Here is a 25000-nt window from a genome sequence, read left to right on the forward strand (position 1 = left end):
TGTTTCCTATCTATAATCCAAGCACAAGGTTGTCTAACAGCCTCTTAATAATCATTACTTAACAAAAATGAAGAGACCTAAAATCTTACAATCGGCACAACCATGTTCTGAACAAAACGATACTGAAATTAAATGGAAAAAGTATAAAATGGCATTTCCTACTGAAATTGATATTAAACCAGCATTCATATCAGTGGCACAAAATATGATGCAATTCAAATATGAAGTGAAGAAATTTCTCCTGGCCGAAATGCATTAATGTGACATTTGTCGCTCAACTAGAAAGAAAACAACAACAACAACAAAAAACCCAAACATTTTCAACAAAAAAAATGCCCTGTAACTGATACATATCCCTTCCCATACGTGAGATGTCAAGCCAGTGAAAGGTAAACCGAATGCATCCATATAACCCGACTAAAGTGTTTTCCGAGATGGAATCCGTTAAAAAAAAAAAATTACGCCTGCACAAACCTGCTGAAAATCAGTCTGTACAGAAAGAAGTGAAACACCTGCACAAAACCTCGTCCACCCGAAATAAACACAATCAAAATGTTTATACTATTGCTCTACTGAAACACCTGAACAAACTATGTTTAAGAGAAAATGAAAATGAAAAAGAAAAGTGAAAGAAATGAATAGGAACCATGACACGTGGCACTCTCTCCGCGTTCTCACTGTGTACACTGATTAGCGAATGATTTACAAGGAAGTATCCGTCTGTCTGTCTGTCTGTCTGTCTGTCTGTCTGCCAATCCCCGCACAGACGTTTCTGGGTTTTTTGTGTTTTTGTTTTCGTTTTTTTTTGTTTTTTTTATCTCGTTTTCTGTAGTTGTTGTTTTCTTGCAGCCAAACGTCTTTGGGCCCTGCCCTGGTTTGGTTAGCGCTGTACACCATCACGTTTCTCTCACCACCCACCTACCCTCCTACCCACCCCCCCAGCGTCAGCAGTCACGTGACCCTTGATGCAGCAAGTCACACGCAGTCCCGAGACTCGTGACGTAGCAAATCACGCGCAGTCCCGGAACCTGTGACGTATCACACCACGTGCGGTCCCGTGACCCGTGACGTAGCAAATCACGTGCTGGTGTTGTTCCTGATGGTCTCCTCGATCCAGTCCACGAAGAGCGGCAGCTTGGTGTAGATGCCCGGGGCATTGGGCATGGCACACTCCAGCCCCCAGGACACGATGCCCGCCTGGTACCACTGGTCCGTCGTGTTGGGCATTCGGCACATGAAGGGTCCGCCGCTGTCCCCCTGGTACACCGTCCACGGTCAGTTAGTTCATAATCATTACACACTGCAGAATTTAGATCGTAGAGAAATCAGTGATCACCCTTCCCTTAATTAAACTTTTGCACTACTCGAATCTATGAAATCTATTGTTATCATCAACCCTGAAAAAAAAAATTCCGGGGAAATCAATTGAGATAATCAATTTTACACAGTCTCGTGAAACTGTATCAGAATTATCTCTTTAAAACGAAATTCATTGATAATATCAAATTCAGTTATCCCTGTAAAATCTAGTCAAGCACAACCTGTGAAATCAATCGTGGTCGTCCTTTTTAAAATCGAACCCTCCACCCCTCAGTTCCAGTGAACCGCCCCGAAAACCCAACCTAAGAAATCCGCTGCCAAATCCAAAACCCCACAGTGAACACTCATTTAAGAATGATCAAAGAAATCTGCTGTGACCACCCCTTCAAAGCCCAGTCCAGGTTATCCATTATGAGCACTCCCTTAAAGGGTAATGCAACAAACCCATCGTGAAACATCCTTCAAAATGCAATCCTCAAATCCAATGTGAACAGTCTCGTAAAACCACTGTTCACGAGCGTTAAACCATTCCATTAAAATGCAGTTACTTCTTCTTCTTCTTCTTCTTCTTCTTATCATTATTATTATTGTTACTAGTATTATTATTATTATCATCATTATTATTCTATGCCGCCTTTTTTTTTAATCAACAAACATCTTTTTAAAAAATTTCTTCCAGATATATATACATAATTTATGTACATGTATGTATGTATATATATATATATATATATATATATATATATATATATATATATATATATAGTCTTGCATCCCACCAAAATATTTCAGCGCGACAAATCACAACAATGACAACAATAACAACAACAACAAATACCGCCTTTTTATCAGCAAACATTAGTTTCAACAATCTCTTCCAGAGATATAATTATAAAATATTCTTGCGTCCTTTACCTTTGAAAACAAAACAAAACAAAAAAAACAAAAAAAACATTTCAGTGCGACCACTCACAACAACGACAACAACAACAAAATGCCGCCTTTTCATCAGCAAAGGTTTCAACAATTTCTCTTCCAGAGATATAATTATAAAGTATTCTTGCATCTTGCACCTTGAAAAACCCCACCAAAATATTTCAGTACGTCCACTCACAACAGCAACAACAAAAAACAATGCCGCTTTCTTTTTTGATTTAAATTAAATCAGCAAACGTTTCAATAATTTATCTTCCAGGGATTTATATATAAAGTATTCTTGCATCTTGTCCTTTGAAAACCCCCACCAAAATATTTCAGTACGTCAAATCACAGCAACAAAAACAAAGCAATGCCGCCTTTTTATCAACAAACGTTTCAACAATTTATCTTCAAGAGATATATAAAAGTATTCTTGTACATTGTACCTTGAACCCTCCCCCCAGTCCTCCCCCCTCCCCCCAAAAAAACAGTGCGTCCACTCGCAACAACAATAAGCAAAAACAACAACAACAATAAGCAACAACAAGCACCAAATCTCGCCCAGTCCAGTCCAGTCTATCCACCAGCTCACTGACCTGACAGGCGTCATGGCCGGCAGACCCCCCTGCGCAGAACATGTTGTGGGTCAGCTTGTAAGGCAGCTGGGTGGCCGCCCCGGAGACCGCAGCCTGGCAGGACTCCCACGTGGCCACGTCCAGGTTCACCTCCCGCACCGCCTGCTGGTAGGTGGGCGCTGGGGGACAGACAGACAGACAGGGTGATGAGCGCGCGCGCATGTATGATTGTGTGTGTTTAGGAGGGGGGAGGGGTTGAGGGTGAGGAAGGGTGGATGTGGTGAATATGTAAGTGTGACTTGCATTTCCTGTATGAGTGTGTGTGTATATGTGGGGAAGAAGGGTGGAAACAACCACCAAAAAACGGAGGTTGTGTAAAGACTGCTACACGAGGAACAAAAAAAAAAAAAAAAATCCTTCCTAACTCTATTTTTTCAGTTTTCAGTTTCAGGGAGTTTTCAGTGTCAAAGCGTGCGAACTGATCCATATACGCTACACCAGAAAAAAGCAGATGCCTGATCTTCGCACAAACACAACGCCTTGCCCCTCAACATCCTCCATTACCCGCTCAACGTCGGTACCCAAGAGGAAGGAGACAGAATGGTTAAGACCGCTTATGTGCCAATACAGCGTCCGTGAGGGTCTGAATTCGAATCCCGCTCTCGCTTATTTTCCCAAGTTTGACTGGAAAATTAAACTGAGCGTCTTGTCATTCGGATAAGACGATAAACCGAAGTCCCGTGCGCAGCACGGATTTGGCGCTCTGAAAAAGAACCTATGGCAACAACTTACGTGTTGTCCTCTGGCAAAATTCTGTGGGATGCATGCATTCAAGGCCTAGGTTATGCTGCTGCCAGGCATTGGCCTGGCACATGTGGTGTAGCGTACATGGATTTGTCCGAACGCAGTGACGCCTTCTTAAGAAATTGAAACTGAAAACAGTGAATGTGGTGTGCATGTAGTTGTTGAAGTGTATTGTGTTGTATTAATCTTTGTTACAACATATTTTTCTGTGAAGTTCTGGCTGCTCTCCCCAGGGAAAGGACATGTCACTGCACTACAGTGCAGCACCACCCACACTTCCTCTCTTATTTCTCTCCGCGAGTGTGGTTGTTTTCCTATTAAAATGGATTTTTCAGTGCTGCTGCATACACCCGGATCAAGAATATTCGTTATATGTGGTGTCATAAGCACACTAAATCTGACCAGGCACCTACTGAACACCACAAAAGAGACTCAGCAACAGTCCAATGTCTCTCTCCTCTTGTATGTGGCCCCCTGGCGACCAAACATCGACGGTTCCCTTGTGGACTGCCGACGCTAGGAACTGCGACAGAGGAACTCGGCTGTGTTTGTGTGTGGGGTACTCGGAATGAGACCTGTTTTAACAATTGTTATTCGTTTGCAATGGTAAATCAGTTACATCTTAGTCTTTTGTGAAAGACTATGACTCTCAAACTACGAGGCAAGATCGCACTGGCTCTTGGTGCTGCAGCCTTGGGGCCTAGTTGGCCTTTCGGCATCATCTGAACACCAGACTGTCCTAAGACCCTCTTGGCTGAGAAAATGGGGATGTAACTTGGGCAAGACACTCTCCACTATAATCAAATTCTAGCCCAGATAGTCGGGACAGCAGTTGCTTCCTCTGCTGTTCTGATGATCAAAGTCGGGTACGACCGATTATCATACATATAACTCGGAATGAGCGGCGTGAAAGTAGTGTCACTCATTGAAACAGTGCACATGATGAGGCGGCAAAATTTAAAAAGAAAAAGAAAAAAGAAATAAAGAAAGAATGCCCCCACCCCCGCCCCCCTCAAAACATCCTCCCAGCCACTCCACTCCACTCCACTAACACTTACCCATGGTGTAAGTCTTGCCCCAGCCGGCCACGTAACACCTGGTCCCTACGGGGATGTCCTGGTTGGGGCGGGGCAGACACACGGGCCTCAGGTAGTCGGTCAGCACGAAGGGCCGGTCCACCTGGATGAGGGCGATGTCGTTGTCCACTGTGGTGTGGTTGTAGCCGGGGAAGACGATCAGGCGCCGGGGCTTCCGGATCTGGCGGTGACTGGAGTAGGCCTGGCGGCGGGTGTGGCCGGCGATCAGGGTCCAGTAACTCGTCTCCTTCGTTCTGTGGGTGGTGGGTGGGGGTGGTCGGAAAAGGGGGTGGGGGAGAGGGAGAGGGGGAGAAGGGGTTTGCAGGGTATGGGATGGAGTGGGGGATAAGGGGTAGAGGGGGTGGAGTGGGGTGGGGGTAAGGGGAAGGGTGGGTGGGTTGGGGGAGAGAGAGGGGAGAAGGGGTCGTAGGGTATGGGATGGGGTAGGGGGAGGGGTGTAAAGGGTAGAGGGGGTGGGGTGCGGTGGAGGTAAGGGGTTTGGTGTGGTAGAGGTATGAATAATGAAAATGGAGAATGGAAGGGTTGTGACGAATTTAGTTAGTGTGTGAAGTGAGACTCTGTGTGTGTGTGTGTGTGTGTGTGTGTGTGTGTGTGTGTGTGTGTGTGTGTGTGTGTGTGTGTGTGTGTGTGTGTGTGTGTGTGTGTGTGTGTGTGTGTGTGTGTGTGTGTGTGTGTGTGTGTGTGTGTGTGTGTGAATTGCTTGAAAATTAAACATTTCAATGTTCAGTTCTCTCTCTCTCTCTCTTCAACTTACTTCCACCACCATCTTCAACCAACGTACTGAAGTGAACAGTATGAGACAAAAACCAGAAAGGAAAGATTAAAGGCAAAGGCAGTCAAAACAACTTTACACATAAAAAAAATAAAATAATAATAATAATAATAATAAATCCGGCCCCTTCAGAAACAAAACGAAACACATCATCAACAACAACAACAATAACAAAGTCCGTCCTCGTTCGTTGGATAAAATAATGGAATGATACGCCCTGTGCCGAAGATTATCAAAGTCCATTTCGCGGACTGATGACCTAGTGGTAAGGCGTCCGCCCAGGTAGCGAGAGAATCTGACCGCACGGGATCGAATTCCACACTAGTCAGTAATTTCTCCCCCCACACCCCAAACCCCACCCAACCCCGCCCCATCAATATACCTTGATTGTGGTCATTCCGATGAATGACACCAGTCATTCGGATGAGACGATCGTATTCGATCTAACCCCGAAAGCGGAATATGGCTGCCTATATGGCGGGGTAAAAAAACCCAAAAAAACCCGATCTCACACGTAAAAAGCCCACTCGTGTACATACGAGTGAACGTGAAGTTGCAGCCCACGAACGCAGAAGAAGTATTCGATCTAATGCGGTCAGATACTCCAGCTTATCATGCGGACACGTTACCACTAAGCCATCACTCCACACAGTCATTGATGTGGTTACTAATATAGCGCCTATCCTCGGTCAGAGATCAAGCTCTAAGCGCTTTACATACACGGGGTCATTTGTACGACAGGCTGTCTACCCGGGTAAAAAAAAACTCGGGCGCGCAAAAAAAAAAAAAAAAAATCCAGCCAGCGCTCTGACCACGAATTTGACCACCACCACCCGCTTGCAGTCATTCCCCAACCAACCCAAGAGGAGGAGGAGGACTCACCCGCCCCCGACGCAGTGGCCCGCCGTGAGGACCCACTCAGGGTGGATGATGGAGCCGCCGCAGAAAAAGCTGCGGTCCGAGCCTCCGTGCATGGACACCAGCCAGGGCCACGTGCCGGGCTTCACCTCTGTGCCCCCCACCACGCGCAGCGGGCTCTCGTAGCGCGCCGGCCGCGTCCCGCACACTGCGTTCAGATGAGACGAGATGAGACAAGATAAGACGAGATAAGACAAGACAGGGCGAGATTAGACGAGATAAGACGAGGTGAGACTAGATTAGACGAAATAAGACAAGATTAGACGAGATAAGACAAGACGAGAAAAAAAGACGAGATAAGATAAGACAAGATGAGACCAGATTAGACGAGATAAGACCAGATTAGACGAGATAAGACAAGATAAGACGGAAAAAAAGACAAGATAAGACATGATAAGATGAGATAAGACAAGATAAGAAAGATAAGACCAGAAAAAAACAAGATAAGACGAGATAAGACAAGATAAGACGAGATGAGACCAGACTGGATGAGATAAGACAAGATGAGACAAAATAAGACGAACTAAGATAAGACAAAATGAGACCAGATTAGACGAGATGAAACTAGATTAAACAAGATAAGACAAGATAAGACGAGATAAAAACAAGATAAGACGAGATTAGACCAGATTAGACGAGGTAAGACAAGATAAGACTAGATAAGAATGAGAAGACTAGAAAAAGACGAAATAAGATGAGATAAGACAAGATAAGACGAGATGAGACCAGATTAGACGAGATAAGTAACGAGATGAGACGGATTAGATGAGATAAGACAAGATGAGACCAGGTTACAGTAGGTGAGGCGAGATAAGACGAGATAAGACAAGATAAGACGAAATGAGATGAGATAAGACAAGACAAGATTAGACGAGATAATACAAGACGAGATAAGACGAGCTAAGATAAGATGAGACCAGATTGGACAAGATTAGACGAGATAAGACAAGATTAGATGAGATAAGACAAGATAAGACGAGAAAAAGACGAGATAAGACAAGGTAAGATGAGATAAGACGAGATAAGACAAGATAAGACGAGAAAAAGACAATAGAAGACGAGATAAGACGAGAAAAAGACGAGATAAGACAAGACGAGATAAGACGAGAAAAAGACGAGATAAGACAAGATAAGACGAGATGAGACCAGATAAGGCGAGATAAGGCGAGATAAGACGAGATAAGACAAGACCAGTTTAGACGAGATAAGATAAGCCAAAATAGGACGAGATAAGACAAGATAGGACGAGATAAGACAAGATAATATATTAACCACTTGGTTATTGCGCCTGTCAAGATGAGACAAGATACAACTTTATTGTTTGTAAACGCACATAAATTTAAAGCACCTTACCACATTACCAACATTTAAAGCACACACACACACACACACACACACACACACACACACACACACACACACATTGCATAGCTGTCCACTTGGCTATTACACCCGTCAAGGTGAGACACGATACAACTTTATTGTCTGTAAATGCGCTGACATTTTAAAGCACCATACCACATTGCCAACATCTAAAGAGCACGCGCGCGCGCGCGCGCGCGCACACACACACACACACACACACACACACACACACACACACACACACTGCATAGCTGTCTGTTTTCAGCAAACTTGACTGAGGGCTGCAGACAATCCCATCTCAACACGCCACACAAAGCGCGCACATGTTCACGCGCACGTGCGTGAGCACGCACACACGCACACAGCACACAAGTCATGTGCTACACAACATACCACACACACCACCACAGAAAGATCACGATTTACCCACACGTACAACACTGTCTCAACAATTAATGCAACGCAGTTTTCTAAAAAGTTAACTTCCACCTCAACCAATGGCCGCAGTGTCACAAAAATAAAGATGGTTTTTATGTTTGTGTCTCACTTTGCCTTTATTCCGTTTAAGAGAAAGAGAGAGAGAGGGGGGGGGAGATAGACAGACAAATAGATAGATAGAGACGGAGAGAAGGGGGAAATAGAGAGAGAGAGGGGGAGAGAGATAAAGAGAGATAGAGAGGGAGAGAGAGATATAGATAGATAGATAGATAGAGGGGAGAGAGATAAAGATAGATAGATAGACAGAAAGACAGACGGAGAGAGAGGGAGAGAGAGAGTGGAGACAGACAGACAGACAGACAAAGCAGGGAATAATTTTTTTTTTATGGGCAGGTAGCACACCAACCACCCACTCAAATCCACCAACCCAACACATCCGTGAACAAGACAAACAAGCAGAGACCTGGTTTCCAGCAGGTGAGTTTGACAATGAAGTCGTTGTCCTGGGGGCAGGTGGAATGACTGGAAAAGAAATCGATCACTGATCATCGCAGTTCATCCTGGATTTAGATGTAAAGCGCTCCTTCTATTGCACACACATGCAATCACGTACACAGGGAAACAAAACAAAACAAACAAACTAAACCTCCAGCAGGTACATACGCACACACGCATTAACATTCATCCATGCATGAAGCCACACACACACACACACACACACACACACACACACAAACAAGCACGCCTGCACGCTCAGCGCGCGCAAACCCACACACTATCACATACACGCGCGCGCGCTTGTACGCGCGCACAGAGGCAGCTACGAGCAAAACAACGGCTCAAATGCATTTGTTTTGAAATCTTTTAAAATCTGCAGCCTTTTAATACACGCATAAATTACATATTATGTGTTCGGACGGAAGAAGTTTACATGCTCTGTGCATTGTGTTAAAATTTCGCTGCGGGGTTGCTGATGTCACAGGATTCCAGTCAGAGTATCAAACCAGTGCAAATACATACTCCCTTCACAATTTGGATTTTTTTCTCTTCAAGATATATTACTATTAAAAAGTCCTGAAATTTCATTGTTAAAATAAAAGAGCACCTCTGGTTATGAACTGTGCTCATTATATAGGCTGCATGCAACGCTGTTGACGGGAAATTCAACACGCATCATTTCACCATAACCCCAAGAAGAAAACTGTGCAATTTCCAAAGTGGTCCTCAGTCAAGTTTGTTTGTGAACCATGTATAAAGGCACAGACCCGCACATTCACTCTTCCCCACCATCGACAGGGTGAACAAAAACAAATTCAAGTTAAATATTCCTTTGCCATTCATGGCCAGCGTGGATAGTGGCTTCTGCCTTGCCTTGCTTCACATTCACTGTGTCTCTGGGCCTTGCATTTGGCCTCGCCCCCCCTCCACCCCTACGCTTTGTCAGGTCTCCGCACCCAGCTCTTTCAAGTCTGGCCTTAAAACCCCTCTTCCCAGGATAGCCTCCCTTCCGTTCCCCTTTGTTGTTTTTCAGGTTGTTTTTGTTTGTTTGTTTGTTTTTTTGTTTTTGTTTTGTTTTGTTTTGTGTGTGTGTGTGTGTTTTCAGTCTAGAGTTATGCATGCGTGTGACTGACTGGTGTGAAAAAAAACTTTGATTTGTCTCTTCACAAGATTCAGCGCTAAATAGATACTAATTATTACTATTATTATTATCTATTATTATTCAAAGGCTTCGCACAGACAGAAGGGGCTCAACCCTCTCCTTCTATCGTTTATACCTCTCCTAAACCCAAGTCAGCCTAACCCATTCACTGGGTGGAGTGAGGGAAGTGGAAGTGAAGCGCCTTTCTCAAGGAGACATCACCATGCCGTAACGGGGCCACGAACCTCGATGACTCACTGGTGAGCACGGAGTCAGAAATCCCAACGCCTGACCGATTTTGCCACGGCGAGTTTCAGTTTCAGTTTCAGTTTCTCAAGGAGGCGTCACTACCTTCGGACAAATCCATATACGCTCACTACGCCAGCATGGCCTGACCAGCGGCATAACACAACGCGTTAACCAGGCCTCTAGTGCACGCATATATAATTGTTTACCTATCGGAGACGATTTTTATTTTTTCAGAATTTTACCTGCGGACAACACTTATGTTGCCATGGTTTCTTTTTCAGTGCGCCAAGCGCGTGCTGCACACGGAACTTCAGCCTTATTCAAATGACTAGACGCTCGGTTTCATTTTCCAGTCAAACTTGGGAGAAAGGACAAGAGCGGGATTCGAACCTAGACCCTCACAGACGCAGTACTGGCAGCAGATAAACGTCTTAATCATTCTGCCACCTTCCACCTCACGGCGATTCTACAGGGACGTACCCTTTAGACAGGAAGGTCTGCAGTCTGTCCAGGTGGCCGCCCGGTCTGGGGGTGTCCACGATGGCTTTCGGGCGTCCGGGGGTTGGCGTTTCCATGGACTGCGCCAAGACGTCCCTGATCACAGACACACGACACTGTGCATGTGCGCTGGTAGACTCACACACACACACACACACACACACACACACACACACAAGCATGCACTCACACACACACGCGCGCGCGCGCACGCACACACACACACCTATGCACAGTCATGGACACACACACACACACACACACATGCTCATACACACATACACACACACACACACACGCACGCACGCACACACACACACACACACACACATGCACGTATACACAGGCATGGACAGACAAACAGACCTCACAGACAGACAGACACACACACACACACACACACACACACACACACACACAGAGAGAGAGAGAGAGAGAGAGAGAGAATCGCGAACATACGTGAGCAATCTCTTTTCTTCGTCCCTTCCCGTTCACTTTCCAAACTATCTCTGTGTGTGCGTGTGCATATTATGCGTGCGTGTGTGTATGTGTGTGTCTGTGTGTGTGCGTGCGCGCGCGCGCGCGCGCGTGTGTGTGTAGTTTGTGTGTAATAGTGCATGTGTGTGTGTGTGCAAGTGTGCGTGCGTGCACGTGTGTGCGCATGCGTCTGATTGTTTGTATGAATGTGTGTGCGCGCACACACGTGTATTTTTTTTTTCTTTCCCAACCGTTATGGGATCTTCCTTCTTAATTCCCAATCCTTCCTTCGTCCATTTCTTCATTCTCGCTTTCCCCGACATGCCCCTCCTCCCTTTCTTTCCCCACCTTGATTTCTTCTCACACAGCACCCACTCTCACCCTCCCGCTGTTGTCAACAGAAAGTGACTCAGCCGTCAAACCCAGGAGTGTGGTGCGCGCGGACCTCGGCGCCAATCAACACCTACCCACCCCTCTGTTCAAATTCCAGCTAAAAACATCTTTTCTGTGCGGAGTTTTTGTGATTCTTTTATTTTTTGTCCATGGTTAATTTGAACAGTTTTCTGCTCATAGGTGCGTGTGTGTGAGGTTGTTTGCGGTTGTCATTTATGGACGTGGCTGCATCTGAATGGGAGACTCAGCGAATTTTAAGTAATAGAGCTTATTCATTATTATCATGATAATACTGGGCTCAAAAAAGTTTAGGACCACCTTGAAGTTTGGGGTATGTCATTCAAATAAACAACAACATTACACTGATTAAAGTTAATCCAAAATTTATTGTCAGTTCGTGTGGGTATTGCTAAGAATGAACGATGTTCTTTCTTTTAGGGTACATATAACAAAAAACAAGAGAGGCAAAGCCTTCAAGACTCACTTGTGATACACTTTTTAAAAAATCCAAGCTTTTTATATATTGAGTATAATTTCAAAATGTAATGTTTAAGATGAGAAAGATCAGTTTAAAGCAAATTAAGTCCCCTAGCATTAATTATAGAGTAATTTCCCTTTTTTACTATCTGCACCAAAACGTTTGCAAAATAAATAAAACTTCCATGCTTAGCAAAAGAAGTTCCTGTTTGAACAAAAAATGATAATAATGACTCCTCTTGTTGTTGGGTCAGAATATCAGATCAAAGTGCCAAGTTTAGAGAATACAAAAAATATAAATGTAACAGTAAATGCAGATTGCATATAATTAGGCTTCATTTTTTATTTTTTTGTGCCCATCCCAGAGGTGCAATATTGTTTTAAACAAGATGACTGGAAAGAACTGAACTTGTCCTATTTTTATGCCTAATTTGGTGTCAACTGACAAAGTATTTGCAGAGAAAATGTCAATGTTAAAGTTTACCACGGACACACACACACACACACACACACACACACACAGAGAGAGAGAGAGAGAGAGAGAGAGAGAGAGAGAGACAACCGAACACCGGGTTAAAACACAGACTCACTTTGTTTACACAAGTGAGTCAAAAAAAGTGAAAAGCTGATGGGAAGGGGTTTGTGCCGCAGGCGCAAAGCGGGCCATTCCTATCATTAGTTCAGTGGAGAAGCATACATATTGGTTGTGATGTCAGCAAAGCAACCATGCCTCAATGAAGAAAACCAGAAAAAAAAAAAACGGAGCAACAGAGGAAGTGCCGTAGAATGGATCCAGGAAGGAGTGGGGATGAGAGAATACTAATAACCACTTAAAAAAAACACACCTCGTCTGAACTGCTGTCAGGATTTTTCCGCCTTGCACACGGAGCATAAGAATCCCTCTAAGCTTGTCTGCTTCTGTGTTGTTGTTTTTTTAAAAAACTAGATCTGTAAAACTAAATTCATTTTTCACGTAAAATCCGCATTTCTTCTAATTCTGTACTCGATAATAAACATTCACGCTCAACAGTTACTAAATCTGGGTCTCAAAATAATGTCACTTTATTGCAATACACACACATATTGATATCTAAAGATTAACTTTACCCAGTATATATTAATGTATTTTTCAAGAACACACCCCTCATATTATGGCTGCCCTTAACTTTTTTGCACGGTAAAGTAGTAGTAGTAGTGACAGTAGTAGCAGCAGCAGCAGTAGCAGTAGCAGCAATAGTAGCATCAGCAGCAGCAGTAGTGCCAGCAATAACAGCAACTGCAGCAGTAGTAGTAGTAGTAGCAGCAGCAGCAGCAGTAGCAGCAATAGTAGCAGCAGCAGCAGCAGCAGCAGTAGTAGTAGCAGCAGTAGTAGTAGCAGTAGCAGTAGTAGCAGCAGCAGTGGCAGCGGTACCTGTAACCCAGCTGTTTGCAGGCCAGCAGGGACATGGTCTGGTTCCAGCCCTGGGAGCACACTTCCTCCCACTCCCCCGTCACTGCATTCAGCGCCTGCAGGATGCGAGTGTCGTTGGCCTCCCCCACCCGCACTGCAACCGTTCAATAGATCGTCGTCGTCGTCATCATCATCATCATCATCATCATCATCACCATAACCTTCTTCATCATCATCATCACCATAACCATCATCATCATCATCACCATAACCTTCATCACCATCACCATCATCATCATTATCATCACCATCACCATCATCACCATCACCATGACCTTCATCATCATCTTTATCATCATCGTCGTCGTCGTTGTCGTCGTCATCGTCATCATCATCATCATCATTACCATAACCTTCATCACCATCACCATCACCATCATCGTCGTTGTCATCATCAACATATCATCATCATCAGGATGTGGGTATCATTGGCGTACTTCGCCCGTAATGCAACCATCAATAGATCGTCGTCATCAATATCGTCATCATCATCGTCATCAGGATGAGGGTGTCGTTGGCCTCACCCACCCTTACTGCAACCGTTCAATCGATCGTCGTCGTCAGCATGAGCATCATCAGCATCATCATTATCAGATCAGTGTCATCAACATCACTATCATCTCACGTTTTGGTCCCACAAAACTTCATACAGACATACGATTAACAATGCCTCATGAAAAACCCATGACATGACGAAAAGAAAAATGACAAAGACTGCTTTGGGCCATTCATGTTTTTGTTGTTGTTGTTGTTTTTCTCAAAACACTGAGAGCACAGCAGAAAGAGAGAGAGAGGGGAGGGGCGAGCAAACAATCTGGAGAGAGACAGAGACAGACAGACAGAAAGAGACAGTAAAGTGTGTGTGTGTGTGTGTGTGTGTGTGTGTGTGTGTGTGTGTGTGTGTGCGTGCGTGCGTGTGCGTGTGCGTGTGTGTGTGTGTGTGCACGTGTGTGTGCATATGCGTGTCATGTACGCGCGTGCTTTAGAAAGAAAGAGAGAGAACCAGTGAGGAAAAAGGGACAGACAGTCAGACAGACAGTCACACAGACAGGCAGACAGACACACAGATAGTAAAAGATCATTCTTAGTGGCAGACAGTGTGAATCCACATAATCCTCTCCAGTTCTCAAGAGGAATTCACATCCAAAATACTAGCCTTGATTCCACCCCGGGGGCTCGAAGATATCTCATCCCGACTCATCGCGACGGCAGCAACAGTTCCCCACAACACCCAGCAGACAAAGCAGCATTAACATCTGGTGATGGTCCGCTCAGTATAACCCCCCCCACCCCTCCCCCCCATAATGTCACTACCCAATTGTCCGTGTTGGTGATAGGGTGGTTGTGGTATGATACCAGTAGTTAAGGCAGCAGCAGCAGCAGCAATGGTAGCAAAAGTAGTTGCCACTGTAGCAGAAATAGCAGCAGTAATAGCAGTCGCACTGCTGTTGGTGTTGTGGTAATGGTGGTAACAGTAGGGGGGTTATAGAAGGAAGAGAAAGAGAGAAGGGAAGAAGAAGAACAACAACAACAGCAACAACACAACAACAAAAGAAGAAGAAGAAGAAGAAGAAGAACAACAACAACAACAACAAAAGAAGAAGAAGAAGAACAACAACAACAACAACAGCAACAACAACAACAAAAGGAGAAGAAGAACAACAACAACAACAACAAAAGAAGAAGAACAACAACAACAACAAAAGGAGAAGAAGAACAACAACAACAACAAAAGGAGAAGAACAAGAACAACAACAACAAAAGGAAAAGAAGAAGAACAACAACAACAAAAGGAGAAGAAGAAGAACAAGAAGAAGAAGAAGAACAACAACAACAAAAGGAGAAGAAGAAGAACAACAACAACAAAAGGAGAACAACAACAACAACAACAACAACAACAACAAAAGGAGAAGAAGAAGAACAAGAAGAAGAACAACAACAACAACAAAAGGAGAAGAAGAACAACAACAACAACAAAAGGAGAAGAACAACAACAACAAAAGGAGAAGAACAAGAACAAGAAGAAGAACAAGAAGAAGAACAACAACAACAACAAAAGGAGAAGAAGAAGAACAACAACAACAAAAGGAGAAGAAGAAGAACAAGAAGAAGAACAACAACAACAACAAAAGGAGAAGAAGAACAACAACAACAACAACAAAAGGAGAAGAAGAAGAACAAGAAGAAGAACAACAACAACAACAAAAGGAGAAGAAGAAGAACAACAACAACAAAAGGAGAAGAAGAAGAACAAGAAGAAGAACAACAACAACAACAAAAGGAGAAGAAGAAGAACAACAACAACAACAACAACAACAACAACAGAGAGGGACAGCAGTGTGGTGTTGTGAGCCTGTTGGATTAGTTACTGAACTTTATCGCTACAACATATTTCTCCGTGTAACATTATGAAAGCTATAACACTGACAGCTGTAACATTTCCACTCCGACAGCTCTCCCCAAGGAGTACGGATCGTCACAACCATCCATTCTTGTCTGTCTGCGTGCACATATTTCACATACCTCTCAAAATGCATTTTCTGCTTTAGATTGTACCGGAGACATTCCTAGTACTGCCGTATGTTGTTGTTTATTTTTGTGCTCGAAGTGTAAATAGTACACGGAACCTCGGCGTTTCGACTCATCCGAAAGACCAGCATCTAGAGCATGATTTAGTGCAACGGAAAGAATAGAGGTATCACCATTAGTAATAACAGTATTTAGCACCAGTGGTAGCGGCCACGGGTAATGGCAAAGAGTAAAATTCCTGTAAATTTACATACAATAAAAGTTGCATCTCATGTCAGTTCTAACCCTATGAGAGGGCGCTTCGTCAGAATGACAGTTTGCGTGCGCGATGAAAGCGTGCTCGCTAGGTCAGTGTGACGATGTATTCTGGACAAGCCAGTCGCTCTTGCGCCGCTCTGTTGCCGCGCGATAACCACGTAGACATGCCACTCCCATCCTTCCACGCTTCCTCTCCTCCCCACACCCCTCCTTCTCGTCCTTCTCCTCCTTCCTGCCCCGACAGTCACAGACATCATCATCATCAGCACTGACCGCATTCCGCCTCGTCCGTCCCCATGTAGCAGTTGTCGTCACCGTCGCAGACGTCAGTGGTGTTGATGCAGAGAGCAGAGCGGGTGGAGCACAGCGTCTCGTGGGGAGAACACGTGGCTGAGGAAAGATACAAGGTACACGATACAGGAATACTTTTTTTTATCTTTAAAAGATAATTTTGTTGTTGTTGTTAAATTGTTTGCTGGTAAAAAAAAGAAAAAGAAAAGAAAAGCGACATAAGTTATTATATTGACATGCACATATGTGTTCAAAATTCTACTGTAATTGTGTTCGTATATGATTTTCAATTTATGTTTGTTACCTTTTTACGTACTGCCACCCCCTCCCTCCCCCCCACCAACACCCCCGTCAATATTCTTTATGACACCCGGTACACTTGGTAATAAAGATATATTCTATTCTATCCTCAAAGAAATAAAACTAAAAAGCATTTAATGCACAGTACAACACAAAGTTTAATCATTCATATAAACAAATTCACAAACAAATTAACACAATATAATCTTCCACTGTACATTCGATTTACTCAAACTGCTAAAACCCTTACTTTAAAAAGAAATAATGGTATTATTAATACGATAAACAAATCAATGATAAAACTAAGTAAAATATAAGGGAAGTGACTCTGTGGAACGTTTAGTCCCGCTGCAGATTCGGGCCAAGAGGGCACACGCATCTGTTGTGGTGTACATTCGTTACCATACAAATCAACATATCTTAAATCTGTACGCTGTCGTAACTATTGTCCTTTGGGTTGCAAACTACACACACACAAAAATGGTGAAAATTCGTAACCCTACAAATACGTAACCGTACAAATATACCAGTCTTAAAGTTAATGTCGTCGTGGTAATCATAGCAAGGTATACACACTCCCTATTTCTATATGCATCTTGAAATGTTTGTCATTGTAACGATTGCCAAATGTACACACTTCCTCACTCAAAAGCCACACATAACTACAAAGGTCATCTTCAAGCCTTGATCTCCCTTAGAACCAGTTGAAAACTGTTTGTTCTGCGTGAAGCTTGCTTGACAACGCAATGTGAAAAAATTACAATTTTTTTCTTCCATTGAACGATTTTCCTTGGCAGAAGTCATAACGGATCAAGGACCACGTTTCTAGCACGATGGACATCACTTTTACTCCTCACATTGCCTTCCTGAGCAGAACGTGATTTTTTCAGGAACAGAATGGTATTTGGCATCATAGCTTGGATGCTATTGCTCTATTGTATGACAAATTGTGATTTTGTTATCCATGTAGTTTTTTTTTTCTCTGTTCAGATACTTATCTAGCCCCCCCCCCCCCTCGCGTGGTGGATTTTTATTCTTATTAGTATTCTTAAAACACCTTGACTGCCTCAGGACGTAACACTTACGTCCGTAGTGACCGTCACTGATGACATCATCAAAAGAAGGGATATATCTATGAAAGGCTGAAAATTCACACATTTGGTTTAGAGATGTAAATCTGTAAATCTTCAGACCATTTTCTCAGTTCTGGGCTGATTGTTCTGTATATTGATTTATGGCTTGAACCACCTCTTTCTGTTTTTAAATCAAATTCTTTTCATTTTTTTCTGGTGTGCCTGATCAGATGATGTTCGAGTTAACAAATAGCCTGTGATTACACAAATTACCTTCCATGTGGATTAATAAAGCGAGTGGTTTTTTTTAATGGTTATATACATATATATATATATATAATCTTCCACTGTACATTCGGAGTATGGGCAGGTACTGACCACAGTGGACCTCATCAGCGTTGTTCTTGCAGTCCTGGTAGCCGTCACAGCGCCAGCCATAAGGGATACAGCGGTGATCGTCACACTTCATCGTGCCGCGCTCACACTCTGCACGCCGTCAGCACGTGCACATCAATCACAACAGCACGAAGACGTGTCGATACACAGATGCATGTGAATACATGTGTGTGTGTGCGTGTTAGGTAAACAGACGCATGTGTATAGATTGCATATATACTTAGAAGCACGCAAACATACATGGACATACGTATTCACACAGACATAGACAGACATACACATATATGCACACGTATGTTTGCGCATACATGTTTACAAACTGATAGATTTTTACACACACACACACACACACACACACACACACACACACACACACACACACACACCTTTTCAGAACTGGTGTAATACTCTATAACCGAGTGGAAATGATGTTCGTGTGTCAGTTACCTCCACGTGACGGCAATATAAAAGAGTGAGAGTTTTTATACAGCAATTAAGTGGAGACTCTTTTCATTCGCAAACAACTGCTAAATGAGGACATCAGAAAAGGGAGACAATACTCATAAGCATACGCAAGTGCTGCTGAATAACAAAAACAGCGCAAAAGGGAGACAATGTTCTCTTGGTAATGATTGCTGATTCTTGGTAGTGCGGCAGGTAGTCTCTTCGTGCCAATGACTGTTGACTCTCAACCCAGAAGGTACAGTTTCTGGGGCCAATGAATGCTGTAGATAACAGAAGATTTTGTGTCAATCATTACTTATTTTCGGGTAAGAGGAGACGCAGCTTTTGTGTAAGTGACTGCTGACTGTCGAATTACTTGAGCCACAGTTGTTTTTGCTGTCTTTTGTTGTTTTTGTATTGTTGTTGTTAAGTTTGTTTATTGTTGTTGTTGTTGTTTTGTCAATGTTTGCTGGGCGTCGGGAGTTTTGGAGAGTCAGTTTTTGTGCCAAAGATTGTCAAATGACAGGATTAGCTGACAGAGTGTCACTACTACAATAAAAGTTTCCAAGTTACAGCAGTATATGGTACATGCTGATGACTGCTGAAATCCAATCGGACTGGTAAAGATGTATTGTATTGTATTGTATTGTATTGTATTGTATGACATGCTGACTGTTAAATGATGGCAGAACGTGGTACGCTGATGATTGCTGTATTACGGCAGAATATAGCATTTACGCTGATGATTGCTGAATGACGGTAGTACATGGTACGCTGATGATTGCTGAATAATGGCAGTACATGGTACGCTGATGACTGCTGAATAATGGCAGTACATGGTACGCTGATGACTGCTGAATAATGGCAGTACATGGTACGCTGATGATTGCTGAATTACAGGGGTACAAGGTATGCTGATGATTGCTGAATAATGGCAGTGCATGGTACGCTGATGATTGCTGAATAATGGCAGCACATGGTACGCTGATGATTGCTGAATAATGGCAGCACATGGTACGCTGATGATTGCTGAATAATGGAGTACATGGTACGCTGATGATTGCTGAATGACGGCAGTACATGGTACGCTGATGATTGCTGAATGACGGCAGTACATGGTACGCTGATGATTGCTGAATGACGGCAGTACATGGTACGCTGATGATTGCTGAATGACGGCAGTACATGGTACGCTGATGATTGCTGAATAATGGCAGTATATGGTACTCTGATGATCGCTAAATGATGTCAGTACATGAGCAAAAATATACCTCTTACAGCAATGACACGAGTAAAAATGAATTTTAAAAAAAGAAAAAGAAACCATATTCACACGCTAAAGATTGCCGAAAGGCGCACATCAGACTGACGACTTCAGTTCGGGACGACATCATTACGGCCAAAAGTACCAAACGGAATGGACACGCTATCCTTACGCACAGTCAATACCACACTGACTGATATCTCTGCAAGGGAGCCGACACTCTTGACAGCTGCATTTACTCAACGACCGCATCTCAGATGACAGACGATATGTGATCACATAGAAATGACGGCGGCTCAGGACACAGACGATGTATGATGATCACACACAAATGACCGCATGCTGGGGATTGTAGAGACGATGACGAACGAGATGAAATATGGATCTGTTGCTTGATGGGATTGTATCGTCACAGGACGGAGACTGGCGATGATGGGCACAGTGACAGATGAGAATTACAATCCATAGAGAATTGTGAGGAGAAGAGGAAGAAGAAAGAAAGAAAGAAAGAAAGAAGAAGAAGAAGAAGAAGAAGATGATGATGATGATGATGATGATGAAGCAACAGACATCACTTTAATCTTTAATTAGTTGAAAAGCAGGCACAATCAAGACCTTTTAGTAATCCTGCACAAGAGAAAATCACAACAAAATAACAACAAATACAAGGGGGGGAAAAGCCCAAGCAAACAAAATCTAATCTAAAAGCAACTAGCAACACACTGAGTTTCAACAAACCCGAAGTCATTGGTATGCAAATAACATTACCTGAAGAGAATTAAAAAAACAAAAAAACAAAAAACGGAAATAAAAAGACGGAGAAGCAGAATAAGAAAAAAATAGAAAGGAGGTGGAGAAAAAAAGAAGAAGACCAAGAGGGTGTCCATGCGTTCGGACAAATCCATATACGCAACACCACATCGTCTAGGCAGATGCCTGACATAAGCATAATCTAACGAGCTTATCAAGCCTTGAGTGCATGGATATATACTTGTGTATCTATTAGAGTGCATTTCTTCCCCAGGATTTTGCCAGAGAACAATATTTTTTGTTACCATGGATTCTTTTCCAGTGCGCAAAGTGCGTGTTGCACACGGGACATCGGTCTGTTGTCTCATCCGAATGACTGGACGCTCAGTTTTATTTTCCAGTCAAACTTGAGAGAAAAGGCCAGAGCGGAAATCGAGCCCTGACCCTCACGGACACTGTATTGGGAGATGAGCATCCTAACCATTCTGCCAACTTCCGATTTAGAAAAAGAAGTAGGAGGAGGAGGAGGAAGAAGAAGAACAACAACAACAACAACATTAACAATGACAACAACAACATTATCAATGACAACAACAACAACAAGAGTTCAAATACATGGGTCGCATTGACACACATCAACAACAACAACAATAACAACATTAACGACAACAACAACATAAGAAAAACTTAAACAACAACAACAATAGCAACAACAACAACAACATCCACAACACCAACAACATCAACAATAGCAACACCAACGACAGCAACAATATGAAAAGCTTCAACAACAACAACGGCGACGATGACAACGACGACAACAGCAACAACAACAACAATAAGAGGACAAAGACAAGGGTGGCGCTGACACAACAACAACAACAACAGGAGGACAAAGACACGGGTGGCACTGACACAACAACAACAACAACAGGAGGACAAAGACACGGGTAGCACTGATACAACAACAACAACAGGAGGACAAAGACACGGGTGGCACTGATACAACAACAACAGGAGGAGGACAAAGACACGGGTGGCGCTGACACAACAACAACAACAACAACAGGAAGACAAAGACACGGGTGGCGCTGACACAACAACAACAACAACAACAACAGGAAGACAAAGACACGGGTGGCGCTGACACAACAACAACAACAACAACAGGACAAAGACACGGGTGGCGCTGACACATCAACAACAGGGGGACAAAGACACGGGTGGCGCTGACACATCAACAACAACAGGAGGACAAAGACACGGGTGGCGTTGACACAACAACAACAACAACAGGAAGACAAAGACACGGGTGGCGCTGACACAAAAACAACAACAACAACAGGAGGACAAAGACACGGGTGGCGCTGACACAACAACAACAGGGGGACAAAGACACGGGTGGCACTGACACATCAACAACAACAGCAGCACAAAGACACGGGTGGCACTGACACATCAACAACAACAGCAGGACAAAGACACGGGTGGCACTGACACATCAACAACAACAGCAGGACAAAGACACGGGTGGCACTGACACATCAACAACAACAACAACAGGAGGACAAAGACACGGGTAGCACTGATACAACAACAACAGGAGGAGGACAAAGACACGGGTAGCACTGATACAACAACAACAACAGGAGAATAAAGACACGGGTGGCACTGACACATCAACAACAACAACAGGGGTACAAAGACACGGGTGGCACTGACACAACAACAACAACAACAGGGGTACAAAGACACGGGTGGCACTGACACAACAACAACAGCAGGGTGACAAAGACACGGGTGGCACTGACACAACAACAACAGGGGGACAAAGACACGGGTGGCACTGACACATCAACAACAACAGGGGTACAAAGACACGGGTGGCATTGACACAGCAGCAACAACAATAACATGAGGACAAAGACACAGGTGACACTGAAACAGCAACAACAGGAGGACAAAGACACGGGTGGCGTTGACACAACAACAGCAACAACAACAGGAAGACAAAGACACGGGTGGCGCTGACACAACAACAACAACAGGAAGACAAAGACACGGGTGGCGCTGACACAACAACAACAACAGGAAGACAAAGACACGGGTGGCGCTGACACAACAACAACAACAACAACAGGAAGACAAAGACACGGGTGGCGTTGACACAACAACAACAACAACAACAGGAAGACAAAGACACGGGTGGCGCTGACACAACAACAACAACAGGAGGATAAAGACACGGGTGGCACTGACACATCAACAACACCAACAGGGGTACAAAGACACGGGTGGCGTTGACACAACAACAACAACAACAACAACAGGAGGACAAAGACACGGGTGGCACTGACACAACAACAACAACAGGAGGACAAAGACACGGGTAGCACTGATACAACAACAACAACAACAACAGGAGGACAAAGACACGGGTGGCACTGACACAACAACAACAACAGCAGGACAAAGACACGGGTGGCACTGACACATCAACAACAACAGCAGGACAAAGACACGGGTGGCACTGACACATCAACAACAACAGCAGGACAAAGACACGGGTGGCACTGACACATCAACAACAACAGCAGGACAAAGACACGGGTGGCACTGACACAACAACAACAACAACAACAGGAGGACAAAGACACGGGTGGCACTGACACATCAACAACAACAACAACAACAGCAGCAGGACAAAGACACGGGTGGCGCTGACACAACAACAACAGGAGGACAAAGACACGGGTGGCACTGACACATCAACAACAACAACAGGGGTACAAAGACACGGGTGGCACTGACACAACAACAACAACAGCAGGACAAAGACACGGGTGGCACTGACACATCAACAACAACAGCAGGACAAAGACACGGGTGGCACTGACACGGCAACAACAACAGGAGGACAAAGACACGGGTGGCACTGACACAACAACAACAGCAGGGTGACAAAGACACGGGTGGCACTGACACATCAACAACAACAGGGGTACAAAGACACGGGTGGTATTGACACATCATCAACAACAACAACAGGAGGACAAAGACACGGGTGGCACTAACACAACAACAGCATGGGGACAAAGACACGGGTGGCACTGACACATCCTCTACCTACCTCCGATCTCCGGGGGTCTGTGGGCCTCCGCATAGCCAGTGCAGACCCGGGGGTCGGGGGAGTCCGGCAGACGGTCACAGTCCAGCTCAGGTGGCCAGGGATGGTAGAAGATGTCCAGAAAGATCTCACACCGCATCCTGTAGGCTGTCACCCCACAACCCAAGGAACTCTTCAATGCTTGGTTTTTCTCTCTTTCTTTCTTGATGAAGGACATTGTCTTGACAGTTCTCTCTCTCTCTCTCTCTCTCTCTCTCTCTAGGTCATTGTCTTGACAGCTCGCTCTCTCTCTCTTTCTCTCTACAGGACATTGTCTTGACAGTTTCTCTCTCTCTCTCTCTCTCTCTCTCTCTCTCTCTCTCTCTCTCTCCAGGACATTGTCTTGACAGTTCTCTCTCTCTCTCCCTCCCTCTCTCTCTCTCTCCAGGACATTGTCTTGACAGTTTCTCTCTCTCTCTCCAGGACATTGTCTTGACAGTTCTCTCTCTCTCTACAGGTCATTGTTTTGACAGCTCTCTCTCTCTCTCTCTCTACAGGACATTGTCTTGACAGTCTCTCTCTCTCTCTCCAGGACATTGTCTTGACAGTTCTCTCTCTCTCTCTCTCTCTCTCTCTCTCTCTCTCTCTCCAGGACATTGTCTTGACAGTTCTCTTTCTCTCTCTCTCTCTCTCTCTCTCTCTCTCTCTGTGTGTGTGTGTGTGTGTGTGTGTGTGTGTGTGTGTGTGTGTGTGTGTGTGTGCAGGACATTGTCTTGACAGTTCTCTCTCTCTCCTCCTCCTCCTCCTTCTACTACTTCCACTTGTAATTCTCTGTTGTCCTTTTTTTCCCCTCAACCTGCTTCCTCTCTTGCTCTCTCACTTTGACTGTTCACAATGATTTCTTCAGTTATGCTTTCAATTATGCTGACAAATGACAAAGTCTGTAAAAATATTATAGTAGTTAAAGATAATGATATGAACAAACGAAATATAAACAACAGCCACACATATCAACTTGTTTGGAAGATTACTCAAAATAGATGAACCCACCAATGACATAGACCGAGGCCCATACCAACTAACACCAGCACCCCACAAACCTGAAACACTTGACCGTAAAAGCGAAAGCTAATAATTGGTCGTTAAATCTAGAACAATAACATACATACATGTATGCATGTATAGAGAGCTCTATTTAC

The 25000-nt window shown here is 44.1% G+C and overlaps 1 protein-coding gene across 1 annotated transcript in view; it reads right to left on the reverse strand.

Moving 5' to 3' along the window:
* Positions 1-25000, reverse strand: part of LOC143292589 (atrial natriuretic peptide-converting enzyme-like) — a 182225-nt gene that overhangs the window by 1392 nt on the left and 155833 nt on the right. The window contains exons 12-21 of the mRNA XM_076603038.1: positions 23826-23969; positions 18220-18327; positions 16451-16567; positions 13352-13484; positions 10576-10689; positions 8671-8729; positions 6369-6552; positions 4676-4947; positions 2835-2992; positions 1-1257 (exon numbers count right to left, since the gene is read on the reverse strand). The exon at positions 1-1257 is cut by the window's left edge and continues 1392 nt beyond it. Of these exons, the coding sequence (XP_076459153.1) occupies positions 1078-1257; positions 2835-2992; positions 4676-4947; positions 6369-6552; positions 8671-8729; positions 10576-10689; positions 13352-13484; positions 16451-16567; positions 18220-18327; positions 23826-23969 (1469 nt within the window). The 3' untranslated portion in view covers positions 1-1077. The remainder of the gene's footprint in view (positions 1258-2834; positions 2993-4675; positions 4948-6368; positions 6553-8670; positions 8730-10575; positions 10690-13351; positions 13485-16450; positions 16568-18219; positions 18328-23825; positions 23970-25000) is intronic.

Source organism: Babylonia areolata, chromosome 18 (assembly GCF_041734735.1).
Source record: "Babylonia areolata isolate BAREFJ2019XMU chromosome 18, ASM4173473v1, whole genome shotgun sequence".
Classification (NCBI taxonomy): Eukaryota; Metazoa; Mollusca; class Gastropoda; order Neogastropoda; family Buccinidae; genus Babylonia; species Babylonia areolata.